General features: G+C 41.2%; 1 protein-coding gene across 1 annotated transcript; it reads right to left on the bottom strand.

Annotated features, from left to right (window-relative positions):
* Positions 1 to 1,808: 1,808 nt before the first annotated feature.
* sarm1 (sterile alpha and TIR motif containing 1) lies at positions 1,809 to 18,768 on the bottom strand. The gene is made up of 8 exons (XM_056271203.1): positions 17,957 to 18,768; positions 12,321 to 12,939; positions 9,030 to 9,242; positions 8,820 to 8,911; positions 8,017 to 8,340; positions 7,444 to 7,633; positions 7,037 to 7,158; positions 1,809 to 2,160 (listed from the first exon to the last, which is right to left on the bottom strand). The coding sequence occupies exons 1-8, from the start codon at positions 18,412 to 18,414 to the stop codon at positions 2,016 to 2,018; spliced, it is 2,163 nt and encodes a 720-aa protein (XP_056127178.1). The 5' UTR covers positions 18,415 to 18,768; the 3' UTR covers positions 1,809 to 2,015.
* Positions 18,769 to 21,424: the final 2,656 nt, after the last annotated feature.

The following is a 21,424-nucleotide window of genomic DNA, read 5'->3' as shown; positions in this document are numbered from 1 at the left end:
GGGGGAAAAAAAAACTGTTTCCACAAAAATATTATGCAGCACAACTGTTTTCAGCATTGATAATTAGACATTTTTCTCAAGAACCAAATTAGCATATTAGAATGATTTCTGAAGGATCATGTGACACTGAAGACTGGAGCTTTGGATCACAGGAATAAATTATGTTTTTTTAAGCGGATGTGTGTAGAGACTGAGAGTTTATTGTTCCTCATCATGTTAATGTCAACCTTTTTAATCTTTTGTCTTTTCTTCTTTGTAAGCAATAATGACCACTGCCACTTTCATAAAAAAACTGTTTACTGAAGTTTTGTGTAGATTTATACAGGGATGCAGTACACACACATTGAATCAGTCATGTCTCTCACCTCTCTTTTCTTTACTGTGCACTCTCACTCTCCCCCTAAGCATTATGGGAAAACAATTCTTAAAGCTGAACAACATAATAAATGTCAATTTAAACTATTTCTATTATTACTGAAGACAACTTACTAAACATACTTTTATTACTATTACTCATTAATTCACAACATTGAAATGCTTCCCCAATGTTAGTTGTGTTCTAGTTATCTGAAAATTACAGGGATTTGAGAGGAGACTCTTGAAATTATGGCTTGTCTGTGTCGTTTGCAGTATACTAACAGGAAGTGAAAATTACATCTTGTGATTTGTGCTTGTCTGAAAGTGTCAAATCGTTTATCTCAGTGGTTTTGTATTGGAATATTTGAATACAGTGCAACAAGGAATTTATTTGTGAAACAAAAATTTGGACATGCAGAATATGTATGATTTACATATATGAATATGAGTAATGTTTTTCCAAAACCAGTTTTATTGCTGTTTATTTCTCAAAAAGAACATTTCATTATTTCATTGTACAGATTTTACACGTTGTTTAAGACATGAAAGACAGACTGGCAAACATCATAAGGCAACAGTAGGGAGATCAATAGCAGGATAAAGCTTGAGGTGTCAAGAGGTGTTAGTAAATGTTCATTAGCATTTCCCTTGACCTGTTGAATCTTCACAGTGTCTGAAAATGTATCAGTGACTCAAATATGCTGCATAATATCCTTGCAAATCCTAGGAAAGCCTCTACAGCAGTATTTCAAGTCATGTCACTGTCTAAAAGGATTTTTTTTCTAATACTGCACGAGGTGATGAATAACCATTATGATTTAGATGTGAAAAATTGTTCTTTGCTTTGTGAATGATGCAAGATATAAAATAAAATAACAAACCTGCACAAACCTGTAATTATTCACGAAAGAATAACAGAAACTCTTTTTATAGAACTACAGTGTATTTGACGCTTTTAATAACCTACTGCAAACCAAATTCAGAAAAATTAAAAATTTACATTTCATAAGGCTTTTTTAATATTTCAATTGATAATGCTATAATGCAAGATTATCTAGTATTATCTATCATATAAACAGAGACTGATTATGCTTTATGCTGATGTCATAAATACGATTGATAATGCAGAAATCGATTCAACTTCCTGAGTTACAGAAATGTCCCACACAATTCTGGGAACGTGGTCAGTACTTAGCTAGTATGATTACTGCAATTGAGGAATATTCTTAGAATTAGAATAATCCTTAAGGTGCGGTCACATTTATTGTTGTTCGGAATCCAACGCAATCGCAAATTTTGTGTGAGTGTAATAGATTTCCCTATGTAGATTTGACAACAGGTTTCAAATTTCACCACATTGACCACCAGAAAGCTGGCTTGTTTGAAAGTGACTGTGTAAGCTGTGAATCATACATCACTACTATGACGCGTGGCTTTTTCTTCCCGTGAAATTTTGCCAAAATGTCCCTAATGCGACGGCACCTTTAAAGTTTCATTGCGTCTCTGGGTAGGTTACATTTATTAAATTTTTTTCTCCAAGAAAATTCAACCGTAAGCTATCTAGACCAGCTACATGCATACAACCAAAGGAAACGCTGGCCTCTGAGGGTTAACAGGAGCGTTCTGGTTACATGATGGCCATTATTGGGAACGCAACATTATTTTATTTCTGGCTCTTTTTTGTCTGTTTTTGCAGCATCTGGTTGCTCTTGGCTGGGGCATTGCGCTGTCTTGGAAACGCATCTTGGCTGTAGGAAGCGCAGAATCTTGTCGATAGTGGCTTCCTGATACTCATGGGACCACCTGTGACATTAAGAGAAAAGATTTACATTCATTATTTTTCCAATTAGACAAGTGCAAATCTCTACAATAAAAGCTCTTATTGGATATGGATCTGGGGCCGTATTCACAAAGAATTTTATCTTACCACTAGGAGTACTCCTAAATCGCACTAAAATATTTTTGTCATGGCTGGTTGAAGTGAACAAGAGAGTAGGATCCATTTGCAGCATTTATTAAACATACAAACTCAAAACTACAGAAACGTGAACTCAGGAACAAGAAACAAGGTCAGGACAGAACAACCAGCTAACAAACATTAAGCACTCACCAAGACTACACAAGACACACAGGCTTAAATAAGCTAACATGATAACGAATGGGTGTGGTCAATGGGAAACACCTGGGAAGACTATTAACACGCAGGGAACAATTAACCAAGAAACATAACAAAACTACAAGACTAAACACATGACCACTAAGCATGAACCCAAAGACAGAACACAGAACTAAATACGAAACAGAATCCCCCCCTCTAAGGAGCGGATACCAGACGCTCCACAAACATAAGTCCCGGGTGGTGGTGACACAGAGGGAGTCCAAGAGGGAGGTGGGACGGACAAACAATGAAATAACCTGTGCCTGCAACCAGGGCGGGGCAGGCAGTTCAGGAACAAACTCAGTGGCGCCCTCTACCACCTGTTCCGGGTCAAGTTTGAGAGTGACCTCCATGACGTGCTCCGAGACTGACTCTCGAGCGACCTCTACGGCGTGCTCGAGAACAAACCCGCGAGCGACCTCCACGGCATGCTCGAAAACAGACTCGACCTCGCTCTCCGTGACGAATCCAGGGACAGCCTCCTCCACCGCAATCTCAGGGACAGCCTCCTCCGCCGCAATCTCAGGGACAGCCTCCTCCGCCGCAATCTCAGGGACAGCCTCCTCCGCCGCAATCTCGGGGACAGCCTCCTCCGCCGCGATCTTGGGGACAGCCTCCTCCGCCGCAATCTCGGGGACAGCCTCCTCCGCCGCAATCTCGGGGACAGCCTCCTCCGCCGGAATCTCGGGGACAGCCTCCTCCGCCGCAATCTCGGGGACAGCCTCCTCCGCCGCGATCTCGGGGACAGCCTCCTCCGCCGCGATCTAGGGGACAGCCTCCTCCACCGCGATCTCGGGGACAGCCTCCTCCGCCACGATCTCAGGGACAGCCTCCTCCGCCGCAATCTCAGGGACAGCCTCCTCCGCCGCAATCTCGGGGACAGCTTCCTCCACCATGATCACAGGAACATCCTCCTCCGCCACGATCTCAGGGACAGCCTCCTCCGCCGCAATCTCAGGGACAGCCTCCTCCGCCGCGATCTTGGGGACAGCCTCCTCCGCCGCGATCTCCGGGACAGCTTCCTCCGCCGCAATCTCAGGGACAGCCTCCTCCGCCGCGATCTCCGGGACAGCTTCCTCCGCCACAATCTCAGGGACAGCCTCCTCCACCATGATCACAGGAACATCCTCCTCCACCACGATCTCAGGGACAACCTCCTCCGCCGCGATCTCAGGGGCAGCCTCCTCCGCCGCGATCTTGGGGACAGCCTCCTCCGCCACGATCTCCGGGACAGCTTCCTCTGCCGCAATCTCAGGGACAGCCTCCTCCGCCGCGATCTCCGGGACAGCTTCCTCCGCCGCAATCTCCGGGACAGCCTCCTCCACCATGATCACAGGAACATCCTCCTCCGCCACGATCTCAGGGACAGCCTCCTCCGCCGCGATCTCGGGGACAGCTTCCTCCACCATGATCACAGGAACATCCTCCTCCGCCACGATCTCAGGGACATCCTCCTCTGCCGCAATCTCAGGGACAGCCTCCTCCGCCACGATCTCAGGGACAGCCTCCTCCGCCGCGATCTCGGGGACAGCTTCCTCCACCATGATCACAGGAACATCCTCCTCCGCCACGATCTCAGGGACATCCTCCTCTGCCGCAATCTCAGGGACAGCCTCCTCCGCCGCGATCTCGGGGACAGCTTCCTCCACCATGATCACAGGAACATCCTCCTCCGCCACGATCTCAGGGACAGCCTCCTCCGCCGCGATCTCAGGGACAGCCTCCTCCGCCGCGATCTCAGGGACAGCCTCCTCCGCCGCGATCTCGGGAACAGCTTCCTCCGCCGCGATCTCAGGGACAGCCTCCTCCCCCTCGATCTCAGGAACAGGTTCCTCCGCTGCGATATCCGGGACAGCCTCCTCCACCGTGATCACAGGGACAGCCTCCTCCGCCGCGATCACAGCTTTCGGGAATAAAGTAAGCTTGTGGGGCTCCCCTTGAACCGAACCCACATTGAATGGTGAGTCGGTTATGAAAAGGGCAAAGACAACATACTGTGCCAGTGTGTAATGCGGGGTGTCAAACGGCATAAGTAAATAAAGGAACTTGTCGAATCCCCGACCAAACATGTCTTTCAAAGCAGCGTCCTCAATATCCACCTCCTGGCAAAATTCACAAAACTCCCGCACATACTCATCCATCGGACGATTCTCCTGGCGGGAGCAAAAAACTGTTGGATCCTTTGCTGGGTCATGGCTGGTTGAAGTGAACAAGAGAGTAGGATCCATTTGCAGCATTTATTAAACATACAAACTCGAAACTACAGAAACGTGAACTCAGGAACAAGAAACAAGGTCAGGACAGAACAACCAGCTAACAAACATTAAGCACTCACCAAGACTACACAAGACACACAGGCTTAAATAAGCTAACATGATAACGAGAGGGTGTGGTCAATGGGAAACACCTGGGAAGACTATTAACACGCAGGGAACAATTAACCAAGAAACATAACAAAACCACAAGACTAAACACATGACCACTAAGCATGAACCCAAAGACAGAACACAGAACTAAATACGTGACAATTTTTGCTAGGAGTTTTCTCTTAAAGGTTATTCACAACGCCTTTCAGACCTACTCTTAGTAACGAAAAATGACAACTCCTAAACTAAGAGCGAGTCTTCGTTGCTATGGATGACGTCAATTCTCATGCACGAGCTTCCTCGCAATGATCACAGTGATTGGTTGTTAGATGACAGGGCCATCATGCGGAACATAACACAGACGCAACAAATCATGGAATTACGACATCTTAATATGTCTGTCCTACACAAAATAATAATAGTAATGTCATCGAAATGCATATCATGTTTGTGCAGGCCCCAGTGAAGTGTAATTCTAAAAAGGCAGAGAGAGAGAAAAGTTGTGAATTAAATTAAATTAAATCAAGGTAGCCTAATACCCTAATGAAAACTGCCACTTGCCTAAAAATGAAAAACGACACTTGCATTAACACTTGTTTAATTAATTGACATCCTATTAGCCTAAATAGACTAATTAAAGCAAGGAAATGTTGCTCCTATTGAAGTAATGTATTAGTTGAATGACGGTGGATTATGAATAGGGATGGGAATTGATAAGATTTTATCAATATCAATGCCACTAACGATTCTGCTTATCGATCCAATTCTTTAACGATTCTCTTATCGATTCCTGATAGCACTGTGAGGGAAAAAGTAGTCTTTTTCGGGGGAAAAAACAAGTTGTTTTATTTGTTTTAAAGCTTACACTTGACTAAGCAAACTGTACTTTTTATGTAATAAATGGAACCTTATTGTAAAGTGTTACCGATTAGTTATACACCGATTAAACGCCCCGTGAGTTCAGTGTTGGAAAGATCAGTTGTTTTAACCATTCATTAAAACGAATCGGTTCAAATGAGTAATTAGTTCGCGAATTGGACGTGTCATTATCGGACGTGTGCTCGTTGTGTGATTATCCCGGCAGTTGGGACATCCCACAAGATGTGTGTCATCACAGAAAACATTTCATCACTGGATCGTTTTTTTCGTTTATTTGAAGTGTGATTATGTCAGCTGAATGTGCGGAACACTTTTCAGAGAAGATAAGGCAACGTATTTTAGCACAATTCACACCCAGCGGCAATTCAGGAAAAACAAATCTCCGAATGCTCCACAAAAAACTTTAGTCTCCCTACCTTACCATCGTGTCGTTTATTTTGATTAATATGTGCGAGGGAGAGAGGAAGACAGCGCTTAGTTTTGAGACAGTAAAGCCTACTTTCGCCTTGCTCCGAAGAGAGAGAGTGCGTGCGCGCGACCGGGGCTCTCTCGCTCTCTCTCTCTCTCTCTTTCTGCTCGATCAGTTTAACATGCGCCCTGTCACAAGCGCAGCGGTTCATCTACATTACCAGAGAGAGACAATTTTACTCACTGATCAAATAAGACTTTGCAGGACAAAGATTAGCTTTGGACGCGGTGCTATGGTGCTTGATAAAGGACAAAAGGGACAGAGCAGGAGCATCGATAAGAGGACTCGTTAACGTCGAGGGCATACAATATCGATGGATCGTAAAATTTAGAACCGGTTCTCGAGTGGAACCGGTTTTCGATTCCCATCCCTAATTATGAACTCGCCAAAACGGAAAAGAAAGCCCAACTGGACACAGGATCAGTTACTGCTGCTGGCCCAGTTGGTGCTGGAAAAAAAAACATAATAAAAGGGAAATTCGGCACTGGGATATCAAGCAAAACTAAGCGTGAGAATGGGAGAGGATTTGTTTGCAGATCAATGCAGCATTCCCGCTTGTGTCACGGACCCCGGACGACTGCGAGAGGCGGTGGTATGCACTACAATCCTTTGTGAATAGGTCTTAGTGATTTAGGAGTCCTCTCGACTTCTTTTAAGCTGTCCCAGACTTAGGTGCTACTTTTAGGGCTAAAATGCTTCGTGAATTACTCTTAGTGAAAAAAAAATTAGGAGTCCTAAAGTTAGTACATATTATATGTTAAAGAGTAACTGCACCAACATGTTTAGCGAGACAGAGTGTTGACTTACTTAATGCCATTAAATTTGAGAATGGTCCTCATGTCCTCCGGCAGAGAGGCCGGATCGGGCCACACAAAGTTATCAGTGACAGGAACAATGTTCTTCTTCTCATTCAGAGCAGTGACAATCTCCTGTGGATGACAAATTAAATCGTTTAGCCTCACTGACAATATTAATACACATAATTACATACTTCAAAGTGTTGGCAGAAGGGCGTTTTGGCATTTTCTGAGAATAGATTTATGGATTCTCAAATAGGGATTTAGGTAATGATGACTATGACTCAAGCCTTAAGGCCTGAGTTTTCCAGTTGAAGTGCAGCATTTTTGTGTAATGAACTGAACCTTGATCAGTGTAAAAAATGACTTTATTTATAAAAGTAAAGCTTAATCACAGAAAGGATTTCTCTCTCTAACCTTATGAACCCAGTCTTTCATAGCCACGTCGCCCATACATTTGTCCAACGCATTGGCTGACAGCACCAAGATGAAGTTTCGAGCTCGGTGCACGCTCGTGATCAGCTTCTCCTCGAACCTGCCGGCTTCCAGTTTCTCCACGTCGATGAAGACGCTGAAACCATGTAACTGTAGATGCACCTTCAGTAGGCTGCAGAGAAAGAAAAGAACAGGAGATTTAGATTATTTCAAAACAATAAATGGTTGATATTCAAATTATGTACTACGTTGTCTAAATAAATTAAAAATAATGATTTAAAAAAGCTACAAGTTAATTTAGGAATCACAAATGGTAAATCCATTTTTCACAGTATGCAAAGTATGAAAAAATGGATTTATATTTTGAGATTTGCATTTAACATTTCAAAAGAGCAGTCAAGATTACATTTAACGGCGTTATTAAATTAAAAGTGATTTTAAAGATTAACTTTAAAGTCTTTAAGAGTTACATGGTCAAAGTAATAAAAAAAACTTTGGTTACTAAACGGATGATGATGATAAGATGGATAAGAGCCATCTCATTTGTGGTCTGACCTGGCAAGCTGTGAACCCGTAGTGCGACGGTAGCTGATGAACACATCAGGGCCTGCAGGCTGGGAATCAGTTAACTGTTTAGCAGGGCAGCTGGCGGTAGAAAGGATCTTGGCACGATGGATGCCATTCTCTATATGGCAGTCAGACAGCAACTGTTCGTCTGTAATCTTGGCAATATTGTTCCGATCAACTCCAGACTGAATTAAGCCGTAGGTGTACTGACGGAATCGCGGGTCTACATCGGCCAGCCAGTCTGCCAGGTTATTGGGGTCACATGTGGAGTAGTTGGCGTAGGTCTTCAGCACACGCAGATCTCTAAGAAATCTGTACAGAGAATTGCTACAGGTTATGATAAAATGCCTCCATTTTGCCTCTTTTTTTTTTCATTTCAATTTACACTGGGGCTAAAGTAATGACTGCTGAGAATTCAGCTTTACTATCACAGGAATTAATCACATTGGAAAATATATTCACATAGAAAACAGTTGTTTTAATATGTAATAATTTCACAATATTACTGTGTTACTGTATTTTTGTTTCAAATATATGCAGCCTTGGTGAGCATGATAAGAGACTTCTTTCAAAAACATTTAAGAATGTTAATTATTCCAAACTTTTGACCCCCAGTGTACATTATAACATTTGTTTAAAATTATTTTTTATTTCTTTTCATTTCTCAAAATCCTAAAACCTCCAGGTTTTTAAATTAGATTTTTAATCTTTTGGACCCTAATTATGATTATGAACATTTCTATAAATATTTTTAAGAATGAATACTTTTCCAAGAATTAAGTAGCACTAGCCTCTTCCGAGTGAGTCCAGATGTCATGGCCAGATCCTGGATCAGATCCTGTTCTGTGATATTGAGCAGCAGATCTCCATCTACCTGCAGTTCCTGAGAGATATGGTGCAGAAAACTGTGATTAAGTCCACAGCAAACATCGGCATGATATCATCATATCTTTCACCATTATCTTGTTCAGCTGAACAGGAAATAGGAGCTGTGTACAAACCTGAAACCGTTCAGTGAATGCAGTGAAGCCAATCTGCTGAAGCCAGGTCTGCACCTCTCCACTCTTCCAGTTGGGTACAGATGACAGGATACGCTTCGGGACGTCCTCACTCATCATTGTTAAGGCCCGCTTAGCCAAAGAGCAGACAGTGGCATTACTGGAGTACATGACGATCCTCTTTAGACTCTGGACAGCCCCAATCTCCTGAAATATCTGAGTAGAAAGATCCAATACTTAATATTCATTAAATGTATGAATATACTTTATATATTTTGTATACTTGTGCCTTAGTTATTATATGATTATATGTTATGTTTTTATATTGCATAATAATTTTTATTCGATTTTTCTAGACCCTGAACAGCTCCACTCTCCTGAAATACCCGGGTAGAAAGATCCAGGATTTTACCTGATTTATTACCGGATTTATTAAATGTATGAATATTTTATTTTATATATTACTTATTCTCATGTCTTGGTACTATATATCTGTATTAATTAAATAAAACTATATATATATATATATATATATATATATATATATATATACACACAGAAAGAGAGAGAGATTTATTATATTTTATATAAATATATACACTATATACTAAGACACATGCTCTCACACATTTCAGCTAACAGGGAACAGTCTCAGACAAAGTTATGAACGTGTTCTTCCAGTAATGTTTTTTGAAACATTTTAGTTGGGCATTAGTCTAATGTTTTTAAAATGTTTCTACTTACTACTTTTTTCAGATGGTTTAGACTAGAGAACATTCGAATGTAACGTTCCCATAGTACTTGCAAAATGATAACATAGATAACACATTTCCTTAATGTTTTCTCTAATGTTCACATAACCAAGCCAAGGAATTTTTTATTTTTTTACATTTAAAAAACTTGATGTTTTCAATGCTCTGAGAACATTCACAAATAACGTAACTTAAAGGAGAACTCCGGCGCAAAATGAACCTTTGGTCTAATTACACATTGTTTCCTAGTCAACCGTTATCTGAGATTTGTTTTCATGATTATCGAATGTAAATAGTTTTATCTCTAAAAACAGTTTAGCCTATAAAGCTAGTATAACGCTAATATATTGGGCATAGATCAATGACAAATAAAAATCGCTTGTTAATACCACTAACAAGGCTCAAAATAGCCCCACACTAGCACGGTAGCATAATGAGGGTCCCTACCTTCAAACCGAAGCATTGAGAAATTTGTCAGTGTCCAGACAGTTTAATAAGAAGATATTTTATACATACAGTCAACTTCGCGTATACAGGCAGGAGCCATCTTTGAAAAAGAGTCTCTACCAGTCAATCTACGAACGCCGATCCAAGCCTGCTGTTCGCGCTCACCTTATCACAACTTATAGCTCGTTCACATCTCACCAGCGCACTTGGATCGGCGTTCGTAGATCAACTGGTAGAGACTCTTTTTCAAAGATGGCTTCTGCCTGTATACGCGAAGTTGACTGTATGTTTAAAATATCTTCTTATTAAACTGTCTGGACACTGACAAAGTTCTCAATGCTTCGGTTTGAAGGTAGGGACCCTCATTATTAGGGGTGGAACGGTACACAGAAGTCACGGTTCGGTTCATACCTCGGTTCAGACATCACGGTTCGGTACGATTTCGGTACAATGGAGGGAAAAGCAAAACAAAAATGCAGAATGCATTGTATTTTTTAAATAAGTTTTATTATATAAAGGCATAGAACCAGTTTATTTGTAGTGCACTGACAATAGTTTTATATAATTAGTTTATTAATTAAATCAATGAAAAGACAAAAAGACCTTGCGATATGTTTGGTAATTGTACCTGAATTAATTTAAAATTAATTTGCTATATTTCAGATCAATATATTTGTTTTCCTTAATTTTAATTAACATTATTAATTAACAATTTAACATTATTCTTATCTGAATTATAAATAATTGATTTCTGTTAAAATAATACTACCATTAAAAACACATTCGATTTTCTTTTTTAATCAATGTAGAGTGTGTAAGATTAGTGCTCCGAGGACGAGAAATGAAAACCAATGCGATATGACGAATGTCCAAAAGATGGGACCCACAGACTGTTTTGAAATGGAGTTGGATAAATATGTTTTTCTTTTAAAACAGTGTGTGTGTGTGTGTGTGTGTGTGTGTGTGTGTGTGTGTGTGTGTGTGTGTGTGTGTGTGTGTGTGTGTGTGTGTGTGTGTGTGTGTGTGTGTGTGTGTGTGTGTGTGTGTGTGTGTGTGATTTTGGTTGAGTGACAGTTGTAGGTTACAGTTTGACTAGAGTTTACAGTGTGCACAATGTTGTGTTTTATTGCGAGTGTACACAAATATAAGTAAACACTTATATTTGGTTTACACTTATATCACAGGTTTAATGATCTGTATGAACAAAATTACGGAGTATGTTTTTTTTTATGTTTCCACTGTTCGGCCGCGCGCCTCTCTCCTCTCTCTCTCTCTCTCTCTCTCTCTCCCTCCCTCTCCCTCTCTCTCTCCCTCTCTCCCTCTCTCCCTCTCTCTCTCTCTCCCTCTCTCTCTCTCTCTCTCTCTCTCTCTCTCTCTCTCTCTCACACACACACACAGTTCGATCGCGCCTCTCTCTCTCTCTCTCGCGCGCGCACACACACACACACACACAGTCCAGCATTGCAATCTTGACATCGCAGCCTTCATTATGCGGTCACACCAAACGCGAATAGAGCGTCAAATTCGCGTCTAGTTCGACGCTAGTCCAAAGCGAATAGGACGTTCAGAGCTAAGCCGATGGTACAGATTATGTGTCCCTAAAGAACCCGCGTATCTAACAGTAGTTCCGCATTACATTAATTAATTTGCACGCGAGTTTTTATTAATTTTTATACCGTGTATTCTCCGTGTAAATTCGTGCACCGAACCGTGACGCCCGTACCGTTTCGGTTCGATACGAATACATGTACCGTTCCACCCCTACTCATTATGCTACCTTGTTAGTGTGGGGCTATTTTGAGCCTTGTTAGTGGTATTAACAAGCGATTTTTATTTGTCATTACTCCATGCCCAATATACTAGCGTTATACTAGCTTTATAGGCTAAACTGTTTTTAGAGATAAAACTATTTACATTCGATAATCATGAAAACAAATCTCAGATAACGGTTCACTAGGTAACAATGTGTAATTAGACCAAAGGTTCATTTTGCGCCGGAGTTCTCCTTTAATTGGAACATTAGCAAATTGTTCATTGGAACATATTTTTGTTAGTTGGGGAAGGCCTAGAGAATCGAATATAGTGTCTGTCTGACCTTGGTATTACGTTGACGGGACTTGATACTAGTCTCCACGCACAGGTAGAACACGGCGATGCATTTCCCCTCAAGACGTGTGCCATCCAGCAGGGGCAGCAAGTGCTGCAGGTCTGTCGCCGTGCGGCCCTGCATGCTGTCTGCGCTGTCCAAAAGGTTGCGTGCAAACTCATCAGGGTCTAAGGAGGCGATGAAGGGCTCCACCAGCTCCAGAGTACCAGACTTCACCACTTCTTTCTCTATCTCCCTGTTGGCCGCCAGTACAGCCACGGCCAGGCAGGCATGGAACCGGATCAGCTCGTCCTCTTTGGAGAACGCCAGAGGGAACAGCCATTCAGCCGCCTGTTTTTCGATCATCAGACGCTGGCAGCTGTGCCCGCCATGCATGGCGCAGTTTGCCAGGGCCACAGCGCAGTGCCGCAGTACAGTTGGGTCTGTTCCACGGCACCAGTACAGGAGGGTGTCCAGTGCCCCGTTAGTGATGAGCTGCGCAGATGTCTCCTCTGTGTGTTTAAACATGTGCTCAAGGATGCCCGACACACTTCGTGCCAGCTGGGCGTCCTCCTGCTCACGGGTCAGGTTCAGTATGACCCCAAGGCCCATACGGGCCACATAATCCCTGCAAAGAAATACAAAAACGAGCATTTAAAAGAATTCTGAAGCAAAAGCCTTCTGTCCAACAAATACACTATAGTAATCCAACCAAGTGGCAACTACAAATAAATGACACAAGACCCTTTTGAATTTACATTTTACTTTTTAGTGGATGTATGAAGTGGCCTTAAGCTCACAAAAATGGCAACAAAAGTAGTAAAACTGTTTAAAACCTATTTAAATGTGTTTCAGAAAGCAATAGGTGTTCCAGAACTTCTGCCACAATTTTTTATATTATTTTATATTATTTCCATTGAGGTTAATATTATATCCAATATATTACAATACAGGGCTCTGAAAATAATGCTTTGGCCATTTATGTAGGCTATGTCTCTCCAGCACAAGCTTTCTCCTGTCTTCCCGAGAAGCTGCTCACTGCAGAGCAAATGGGTGGAGCTTACGTGGACCTCCTCCTCGCTAGAGCTCCAGCGAGGAGGAGTGAATGTAATTAGGGCCTAATGAGTGGAGCTAGAATATCCAACAACAGCTACCTACTACCCAAAACTCTAGCCCTCCACCCCCTTAGAGCTCCAGAGAGGAGGGGCTGGACTAATCCCACCCCCTTTGAGCTCCAGAGAGGAGGAGCTGGACTAATCCCACCCCCTTTGAGCTCCAGAGAGGTGGAGCTGGACTAATCCCTTTGACTCTGCAGTGAGTGAGTACCACTTGTTTCTTCCACAGAAAACCGCGCATTTTAACTGTAAATTTCGTTTTACTGGCTGACTGACTAATTATGTTTATCAATATCTTTATTGAATAATTACTTATAATTAATAAATATGATTTTGAATAGATCTGACACACTTATTGAAAAGAACATGATGCTAATCGATAAGATATTTTTGTTTACGGACCAAAAGTAGCATGTCCCGCACTGTGGTAAGAAATAAATGCCTATAGCATTTAAATGTAGCCTACTGATAGGCCTATATAGGTGATATCAAGGTGATAAATAACATTGCCAAATGATTGTTTATTCATTTTTGTAATGTCTGTAAATATATATTTCATATTTTAAAGACCATATTGTGTTAAAGTTATTTGTTGCTGAAGAAATTTCAAATCTGGATAGCCTATAGCCTACCCTGTTAAATAGCCTTTAACGTTAAATCTTACATATTAGACCAATTTAAAGCTGCAGTCCGTAGCTTTTTTAAGTTAAAAATAATCCAAAATAATTATATTAAAAAAAACGTATTCTGCCAGTGGTCAAAACTATCTGCTTGCCATAGCTAGATTCAAAACGGTTAGCTTTTCTCGCAGCACTTTACATAATTAAACTTATGGCATCCAGAAAGATCCAAACAACAATCATCAGTGTCAACTGGAGATTCAGCAGTTATAAAACCCAAAAGACTTCGTACTTCGGATTTAAGGTGGCTAGAGAAAGAAAAGAAACCGTCTCATAAGAACACAAGGATTTAAACATCGGCGGGGCTTTTGAAAAGTGCATGAACTCCGTGTTTTGAAGGGGTTCAAAACGGAAGAGACGGCTTTTTTCTGCTGAACAAGTAAGTTAAGACATTTCAATAGTTCAATCGTGTATCAGTACGTTTTCTTAATTCATTTCACACAGTTATGGAGTTTCCTTTGTTGTGCCTTTCTCGTTTTGCTATTATGGAGAATATGAATTCTGAACTACACAGGTAACCATAAAACACATTAAATTTAACATTAGTCACGCAATGCTGATGTGATGTTGTTAACATGAACAATTTGAGAACAAAGTAGGCTATAATTTGCACGGTTGCTGTAAATCGCGTTGATTAAATCTAACGAAGCTTATCATGTCGAATGCTTTTTCCCCCTTAGTTGGTCAGAACAAAAATGGATGTTACTTACTTGTTCAGAAGACATTTTCTTATGAAAATTCTTATGTTGGTCAAACTTTCAAAAAGTGAATCTGTGATTCTGTATGACAGTATCCACACAGCGCGGTGACTGACAGCACCACTCGCCTGAAAACACTGTGTTCATCCGCGCTGTTTCATGCCGATGTACAACCCACGTAAAGATGATAATTCCGCGAATCACTGCAGTTACAGATTTCTAACAGAGAGATGGCGACAAAGAGGAAAAGATACGGACTGCAGCTTTAATATTATTTAAAGTCCCCGTGAACCGGAAGTTTCAAAAGACTTTTCTAAAGTGTTGTGACGTATTTCCGAGAGAAACGGAATACTAAATGAGGCAAAATAGTGGGCGTGGCTTTTTTTCCAACTAGCACCTGATTGGATCTAGAAAAGTAGGTGTTGTCATTCAGCCTGTCTACTGTCAGTTGAAGGGGCGTGGTTACGGATGTTAAGCAGACACCCAAACCGTCAAACCTACGTCATCAGGGAAGGTCCTCCAATGCAGAGGAGAGGGGAAATTTCAGATTTTGATTAAAGATTACGAAGCCAAAAAAAATTTTTTTGTGGATTGACTTGCATGGATGAATTGTTCACCACAAAACGATCAATTTAGGCAAACAAAGTATGGTCAATTTTGAATTCATGGGGACTTTAAAAATAACGTTAGGGGAACGTTAAAGTAACGTTATAATAAAGTTATTTAACTAAGAAAACTTTCCTGGCTAACCAAAAACAAACCTTAAAGGGATACTCCACTTTTTTTGGAAATAGGCTTATTTTATAACTCCCCCAGAGGTAAACTGTTGAGTTTTACCGTTTTTGAATCCATTCAGCCGATCTCCGGTTCTGGCGGTACCACTTTTAGCATAGCTTAGCATACATCATTGAAGTAGACAAGACCATTAGCATTTCTCAAAAAAAAATGACCAAAGAGTTTCGATATTTTTCCTATTTAAAACTTGACTCTTCTGTAGTTACATCGTGCACTAAGACCGATTTTCTAGGCTGATATGGCTAGGAACTATACTCTCATTCCTGCGTAGTAATCAAGAAACTTTACTGCCGTACCATGAGTGTAGCAGGCGTAATGATATGACGCAGCGCCTGAAAATAGTCCCCAGCTCGGCAACTTCCAACGTGACCGGGACCTGCGCCTGCTGCACTCATGGTACGGCAGTAAAGTTTCTTGATTACTACGCAGGAATGAGAGTATAGTTCCTAGCCATATCAGCCTAGAAAATCGCAACTTTACATTTTCCGTCGGTCTTAGTGCACGATGTAACTACAGAAGAGTCAAGTTTTAAATAGGAAAAATATCGAAACTCTTTGGTCATTTTTTTTTTTGAGAAATGCTAATGGTCTTGTCCACTTCAATGATCTATGCTAAGCTATGCTAAAAGTGTTACCGGCAGAACCGGAGATCGGCTGAATGGATTCAAAAACGGTAAAACTCAACAGTTTAACTCTGGGGGAGTTGTAAAATAAGCCTATAGAGATCGCTAAGACATGTGACCAAGTGGGCGGCAACGTCATCAGAACCCAAAGAATTATGGGTATGTTTGGCCAGTTTACATGGGCTGGCACATAGCAGGCTTGCTTTCTGGCATGAAAAAAACAAAACAAACAGTAGTGTGAAAAACATTATAATCCTACAAAATGCAGCGGGCTAAAGATAATATTGTCTGACCATATCGCCTAAAGCTAAATGATAATGCAAAGACGAGATACGAGGAGAAAATAAAGGAAATCAAAGGACTGGATCCGTATGAGCATATAGTGACTGGTCAGGAGACGTCAACCTGCTGCCCAACTTCCAGCACCCATATATATATATAACTACATGATATTAAATGTTAGTGCATACACACACGAAGTTTTCAGTAACTTCAAGTCGCTGCAGCAGGCCCAAGTCTTTTTTACAGATGGATGGGTCCAGGACCTGGAGATTGTAAAAGTGGGGCAGAAAACTGTCGTCCGTTCAAAGGTATCCTAATGTTTTATGCACCACACTCATCGCACTCTCTCGTCTATCTGCATGCAGCATGCAGTCAGAATTCATGTTAAGATTGCAATTTAGGAGTGTACGTGTGTTCCCGCTAGAGAGAGAGAGGGAGGGAGGGGTCGCGGGCGTCGAACAGTGGAAACATAAAAGCATACTTCGTCATTTTGTTCATACAGGACATAATTCAAACAGAACTGCAAAGTGTTTACTTATATGTGTGTACACTCGCAATAAAACACAACATTGTGCTTTTGTCACACTCTAAACTCTTGTCAAACTGTAACAACGGTCAACCAAACACACACACACACACTGTTTTAAAACATATTTATCCAAGCCCATTTCAAAACAGTCCGTGGGTTCCATCTTTTGGACATTACTCGTGTCGCATTGGTTTTAATTTCTTGTCCAAAGAGCAAAGTTACATATTCTACATTGATTAAAATAGAAAATCAAATGTTTTTAATGGTAGTCTTATTTTATACAGAAATCAATTAAATTTAGGGTTAATTAAAATGAATGAAAAAAAAAAAATTTTGTCTTATTAATATTATTTTAATTAATAAACTAATTATGTAAAACTATTCTCAGTGCACTACAAATAAACTGGTTCTATGCATTTATTATTAAAACTTTTTTTACAAAAAATAATTTATAAAAATGCCTTCTGCCTTCTTGTTTTGCTTTTCACTCCATTGTACCGAACCGTGATGTCTGAACCGAGGTATGAACCGAACCATGACTTCAGTGTACTGTTCCACCCCTACGTAAATGTGATGAATAGTTTACACCGTGAGAACGGCTATTACAGTTTACAACGCCGCAGGTAGACGGCATCTTGTACACTGCTTTTACTCCATGCAATCAAGTCTGGCGCCTTGCCTTGTCTTTGTGCCGCGGATTCCCAAAATGCTTTGCGTTCACCACTGGTAATACGTCACTGGTGACGTCACATTAGCAATCTCTATTTCCAAAAAAAGTGGAGTATCCCTTTAAAAAAGAACGTTCGGGGAACCAAAAATTGTTAGCTGGGTTCAATGATATTCATTCATATTTAACTGTAACTTGACGTTGAAATACATTTCAGGGCCTATTTGAACAACATAGCCTACTTTATGTTCCCTTACCTGTTTTCTGAGACCAATATCTGCTCAAGCAGCTTGGCAGACTCGTATGTGATTTCTACAGCAGGGGTCTGCAACAGCTGCAAGAGAAGCTCCAGACCCCCATCCAGCCGGATCCTGTTGCAGATCTCCTCTGCTACCTGACGACCCACTGTGGGCAGGACCCAGGCCTCCTCAACCAGCTGGAAAGTTTCAGCAATGGCTCGGCGAGTCTCTTCCATGTCTCCTGTATCTTTGGAGGACTTCAGCGTTTTGACTGCGGAGCGCAACGCAGGAAGAGAGACTTCCAACACGACCTGGACGTCGGTGCTGATCCCCGGAGACACAGCCCTGGGGTCGGAGCCCGTCCTCCGGTTGTGTAGCCGACTACTGACATATCCAGGAACCGTGAGTCTGTCGGAGCTAAACATGGAGAAATAACGGCAAATCTTGCTGAGATAAACGACGAGGGACAAAAACATGTATGCCAGGTGTTTGTCTGTTGTTACCACAGTTCTGATGTTTCTTTGTCTTTCAACTGTAACAAAAAAATAATCACGTCGCGGTTAACTCATTACGTTATCAAATCGTTTAATGCGAAACAGTTTAATCCATTAACAGCGACTGTTTGCACCAAACGACAGAATCCTGCTGATGTCAGGAAAAAATAAAATAAACGCAAATGACGTCAGAGACGTTACAAAGCCTTTAAGATACCCTTTACGAATCCACCGTTAGAAAAGGCCCATCAAGCTTGTTTAAAAACCATCAAATACCAAGATAAAGCTGTAAGACTGACTCGATCTTTGAGGAAAAATTAGACAAAATTAGCCGGTTTGTTGATGTAGGCTACATTGGCAATCGATCAGATCTCGTCAGGCAAAGACGAATATTTCCACTGTCCTTTTGCCACACTCGGAGAGATTAGGCTACTGTGCAAGCCAACTAAAGCGATATGCCTAGGCTACTTGTTAAATAACAATATGATGCTGCCATATTTTGAATGAAGTCAAGATTGTTGATAATGGATGCTGCTCAAGCATCCTCAGCGTCCGTTTGTAGACCCGCCCAGGTATGTGGAGAATCAACCTCGGCATCAAAGTGGTGCTCTGCAGAGTCAAATGATGTCCAGCTCCTCCTCTCTGCACGTCTAATGGGGTGGAGGAATAGAGTTGTGGGTAGAGAGCTAGAGAGCCCCGTTCACCGCCAGCGACAAAGCGACATGATCCCATGGAGCGCTGGCGACATCCAGCGACACGAGCGACAGTAAGTGACAGAATGTGGGCGTGTCAAGAGACAAGCGACAAAAGTTGAGAAATTTCAACTTTATGCAAATGAGAAGAGATTTGGAAAGAAGATTTTCAGTGGAGCTCACGTCACCATCGAGATTTCACTGTTTTATATGATTTGACTGTAACCACATACATGGATATAATAAAATGACGAATGGAAAAGAAACTGTCGACAGTCTCAGTGAGTTCATATACATTTATAGTTCGAGACTAGTGTTGTAATTTTATGATGCAAGTTTAGCACTGCTGCTGCAGATCATTTTACAGTTTCCCAATCCCCTGCATTATGTTGACTATTAGGGACAAGACAATTGATTATTTGTCAAATTCGAATGACGTTTTAGTAATTTATGACAGAATGAGTGAGTTTAATTTGTTGATTGATCGATCGTTAATCTAGTAAATGATTTAATCCACTGAACACTGCTGTGGTAATATAAAAACACTCTCCCAACAGCATACTGTTTCTTTTGAGCCTAATTCCTAGTTAAATTAAAATGATATAGTTGTATATGTCACTTCTGATGGTATTTTGTATAGATATATGGCCAGACGTGCAGTCTACCAATAACATTAGAGCGACAGCACTACGAACGCCTACAAGCGACTTCACAGTACAGAGACAAGCGACATGTAGCTGCTAGCGATAAAATCGCTGGCGGAGACGGTGTGGTTAGATATTCTGTAGCATGTGTTGTTCAGTGCAATGCTTGGCTCCACCTGCTGGAGAAAGACGATAATGCACCAAACCTACCAAAGGTGGAGCAATTAAAGGGATAGTTCACTTTGAAATTAATTTTTGGTATGTTTTAGCTTACCTCAAGGGCATCCAAGATGTAGGTGTCTTTGTTTCCGCAGTAGTTTCAATTTTTATATTTTTAGGTCAAACTGTCCTTGTCTGTCAGTCATATAATGCAGGTCTATGGTCACTTCCTCAAAGAGCATGCACAGAGAAGTCCAAAAACGAACAGTATTTATATCGTTTTTACCTCTTGTAAACACAGCCACGTCCAAGTGATCTGAGGGCGCGGGCGCTTCGGTCTTTTCCGGCAAGCGCCGGAAGTGATCTCTTGCGCGTGTACGTCACTCATACAATTGTTTTATGTATTTATTTTTTTAATCGTTTTCTTTTACGACGATTTAAACATCCCAGATAAGCGCAAATTAGTACCATTTTAATTAGCCGTCTTACCTACAATCTCTGTTCTGTGTAAACAATGAGTGATGTACACGCGCGAGAGATCACTTCCGGCGCTTTCCGGCGCATGCTGGAAAGGACCGAAGCGCCCGCGCCCTCAGATCACTTGGACGTGGCTGTGTTTACAAGAGGTAAAAACGATATAAATACTGTTCGTTTTCTCACACAAATCGCTCATTTCGTGTCTTAGGCCATCAATGTGTACTTACATTTACGAGTCATTAAATCATGTTTAATTTGGATTTCTCTGTGCATGCTCTTTGAGGAAGTGACCATAGACCTGCATTATATGACTGACAGACAAGAACGGTTTGACCTAAAAATATCAAAATTGAAACTACTGCGGAAACAAAGACACCTACATCTTGGATGCCCTTGAGGTAAGCTAAAACATACCAAAAATTAATTAAGGGGGGTCAACCTCAAAAAATTAAGGGGGGTCAACCTCATAACACCCCATCAACCGCATAGTAAGTAACATGGTAAACACCTTCGGAACGCATCAGAAACCACTTAAAACACCTTTGAAACTCCACAACAACACACTTAAACACCCAGAACACATTAGTAACCACATAAAACCTTAATAGAAAATGAAAATATCATGTTTGTAAGCAGTTGTGCAAGGTCTGTGTGTAGATGCTGACAGGTTACAGAATGGTAACCTGCGTCCAATGGACCTATTAATCATTCACTTTTCACAGAAGTCAACAGGGTTATTTGTCCCTATAGTGCATACCCGTAAAGTATGTCATGGTGGACTCTGTTAAACAGACTATAGGCTATCTTACATTTTGAAAGTTGTAAACAATCATTATTTGTTTTGTAATACCTTTAAATGGATCACTCAAAATAATGTAATCCACAAAAACATCCAAAGTCATTTACTATGACCGGATTTATTAATGTTAATATTATTCAAGTTAAAGAAATGTTACATAAAGTAGTCCTCATTAAACAGCTTTGTCTTTGTTATTATTATTAGAAAGCAAAACAATCCCT

This window comes from Rhinichthys klamathensis, unplaced genomic scaffold, assembly GCF_029890125.1.
Source record: "Rhinichthys klamathensis goyatoka isolate OS25496 unplaced genomic scaffold, OSU_Roscu_1.1 h1tg000311l_1, whole genome shotgun sequence".
NCBI classification, from domain to species: domain Eukaryota; kingdom Metazoa; phylum Chordata; class Actinopteri; order Cypriniformes; family Leuciscidae; genus Rhinichthys; species Rhinichthys klamathensis.
The sequence above is the reverse complement of the archived record's forward strand: the minus strand, read 5'-3'. Positions and strand labels throughout refer to the sequence as shown.

Excerpts from the sequence above, each read along its gene's own strand:
- sarm1 (XM_056271203.1), bottom strand. The coding sequence starts at position 18,414 with ATGTTTTTGTCCCTCGTCGTTTATCTCAGCAAGATTTGCCGTTATTTC. Across the intron at positions 9,243-12,320 it reads CCCGTCAACGTAATACCAAG|ATATTTCAGGAGATTGGGGC; the intron begins GTCAGACAGACA and ends CTTTCTACTCAG. Across the intron at positions 8,912-9,029 it reads CATTCACTGAACGGTTTCAG|GAACTGCAGGTAGATGGAGA; the intron begins GTTTGTACACAG and ends CATATCTCTCAG.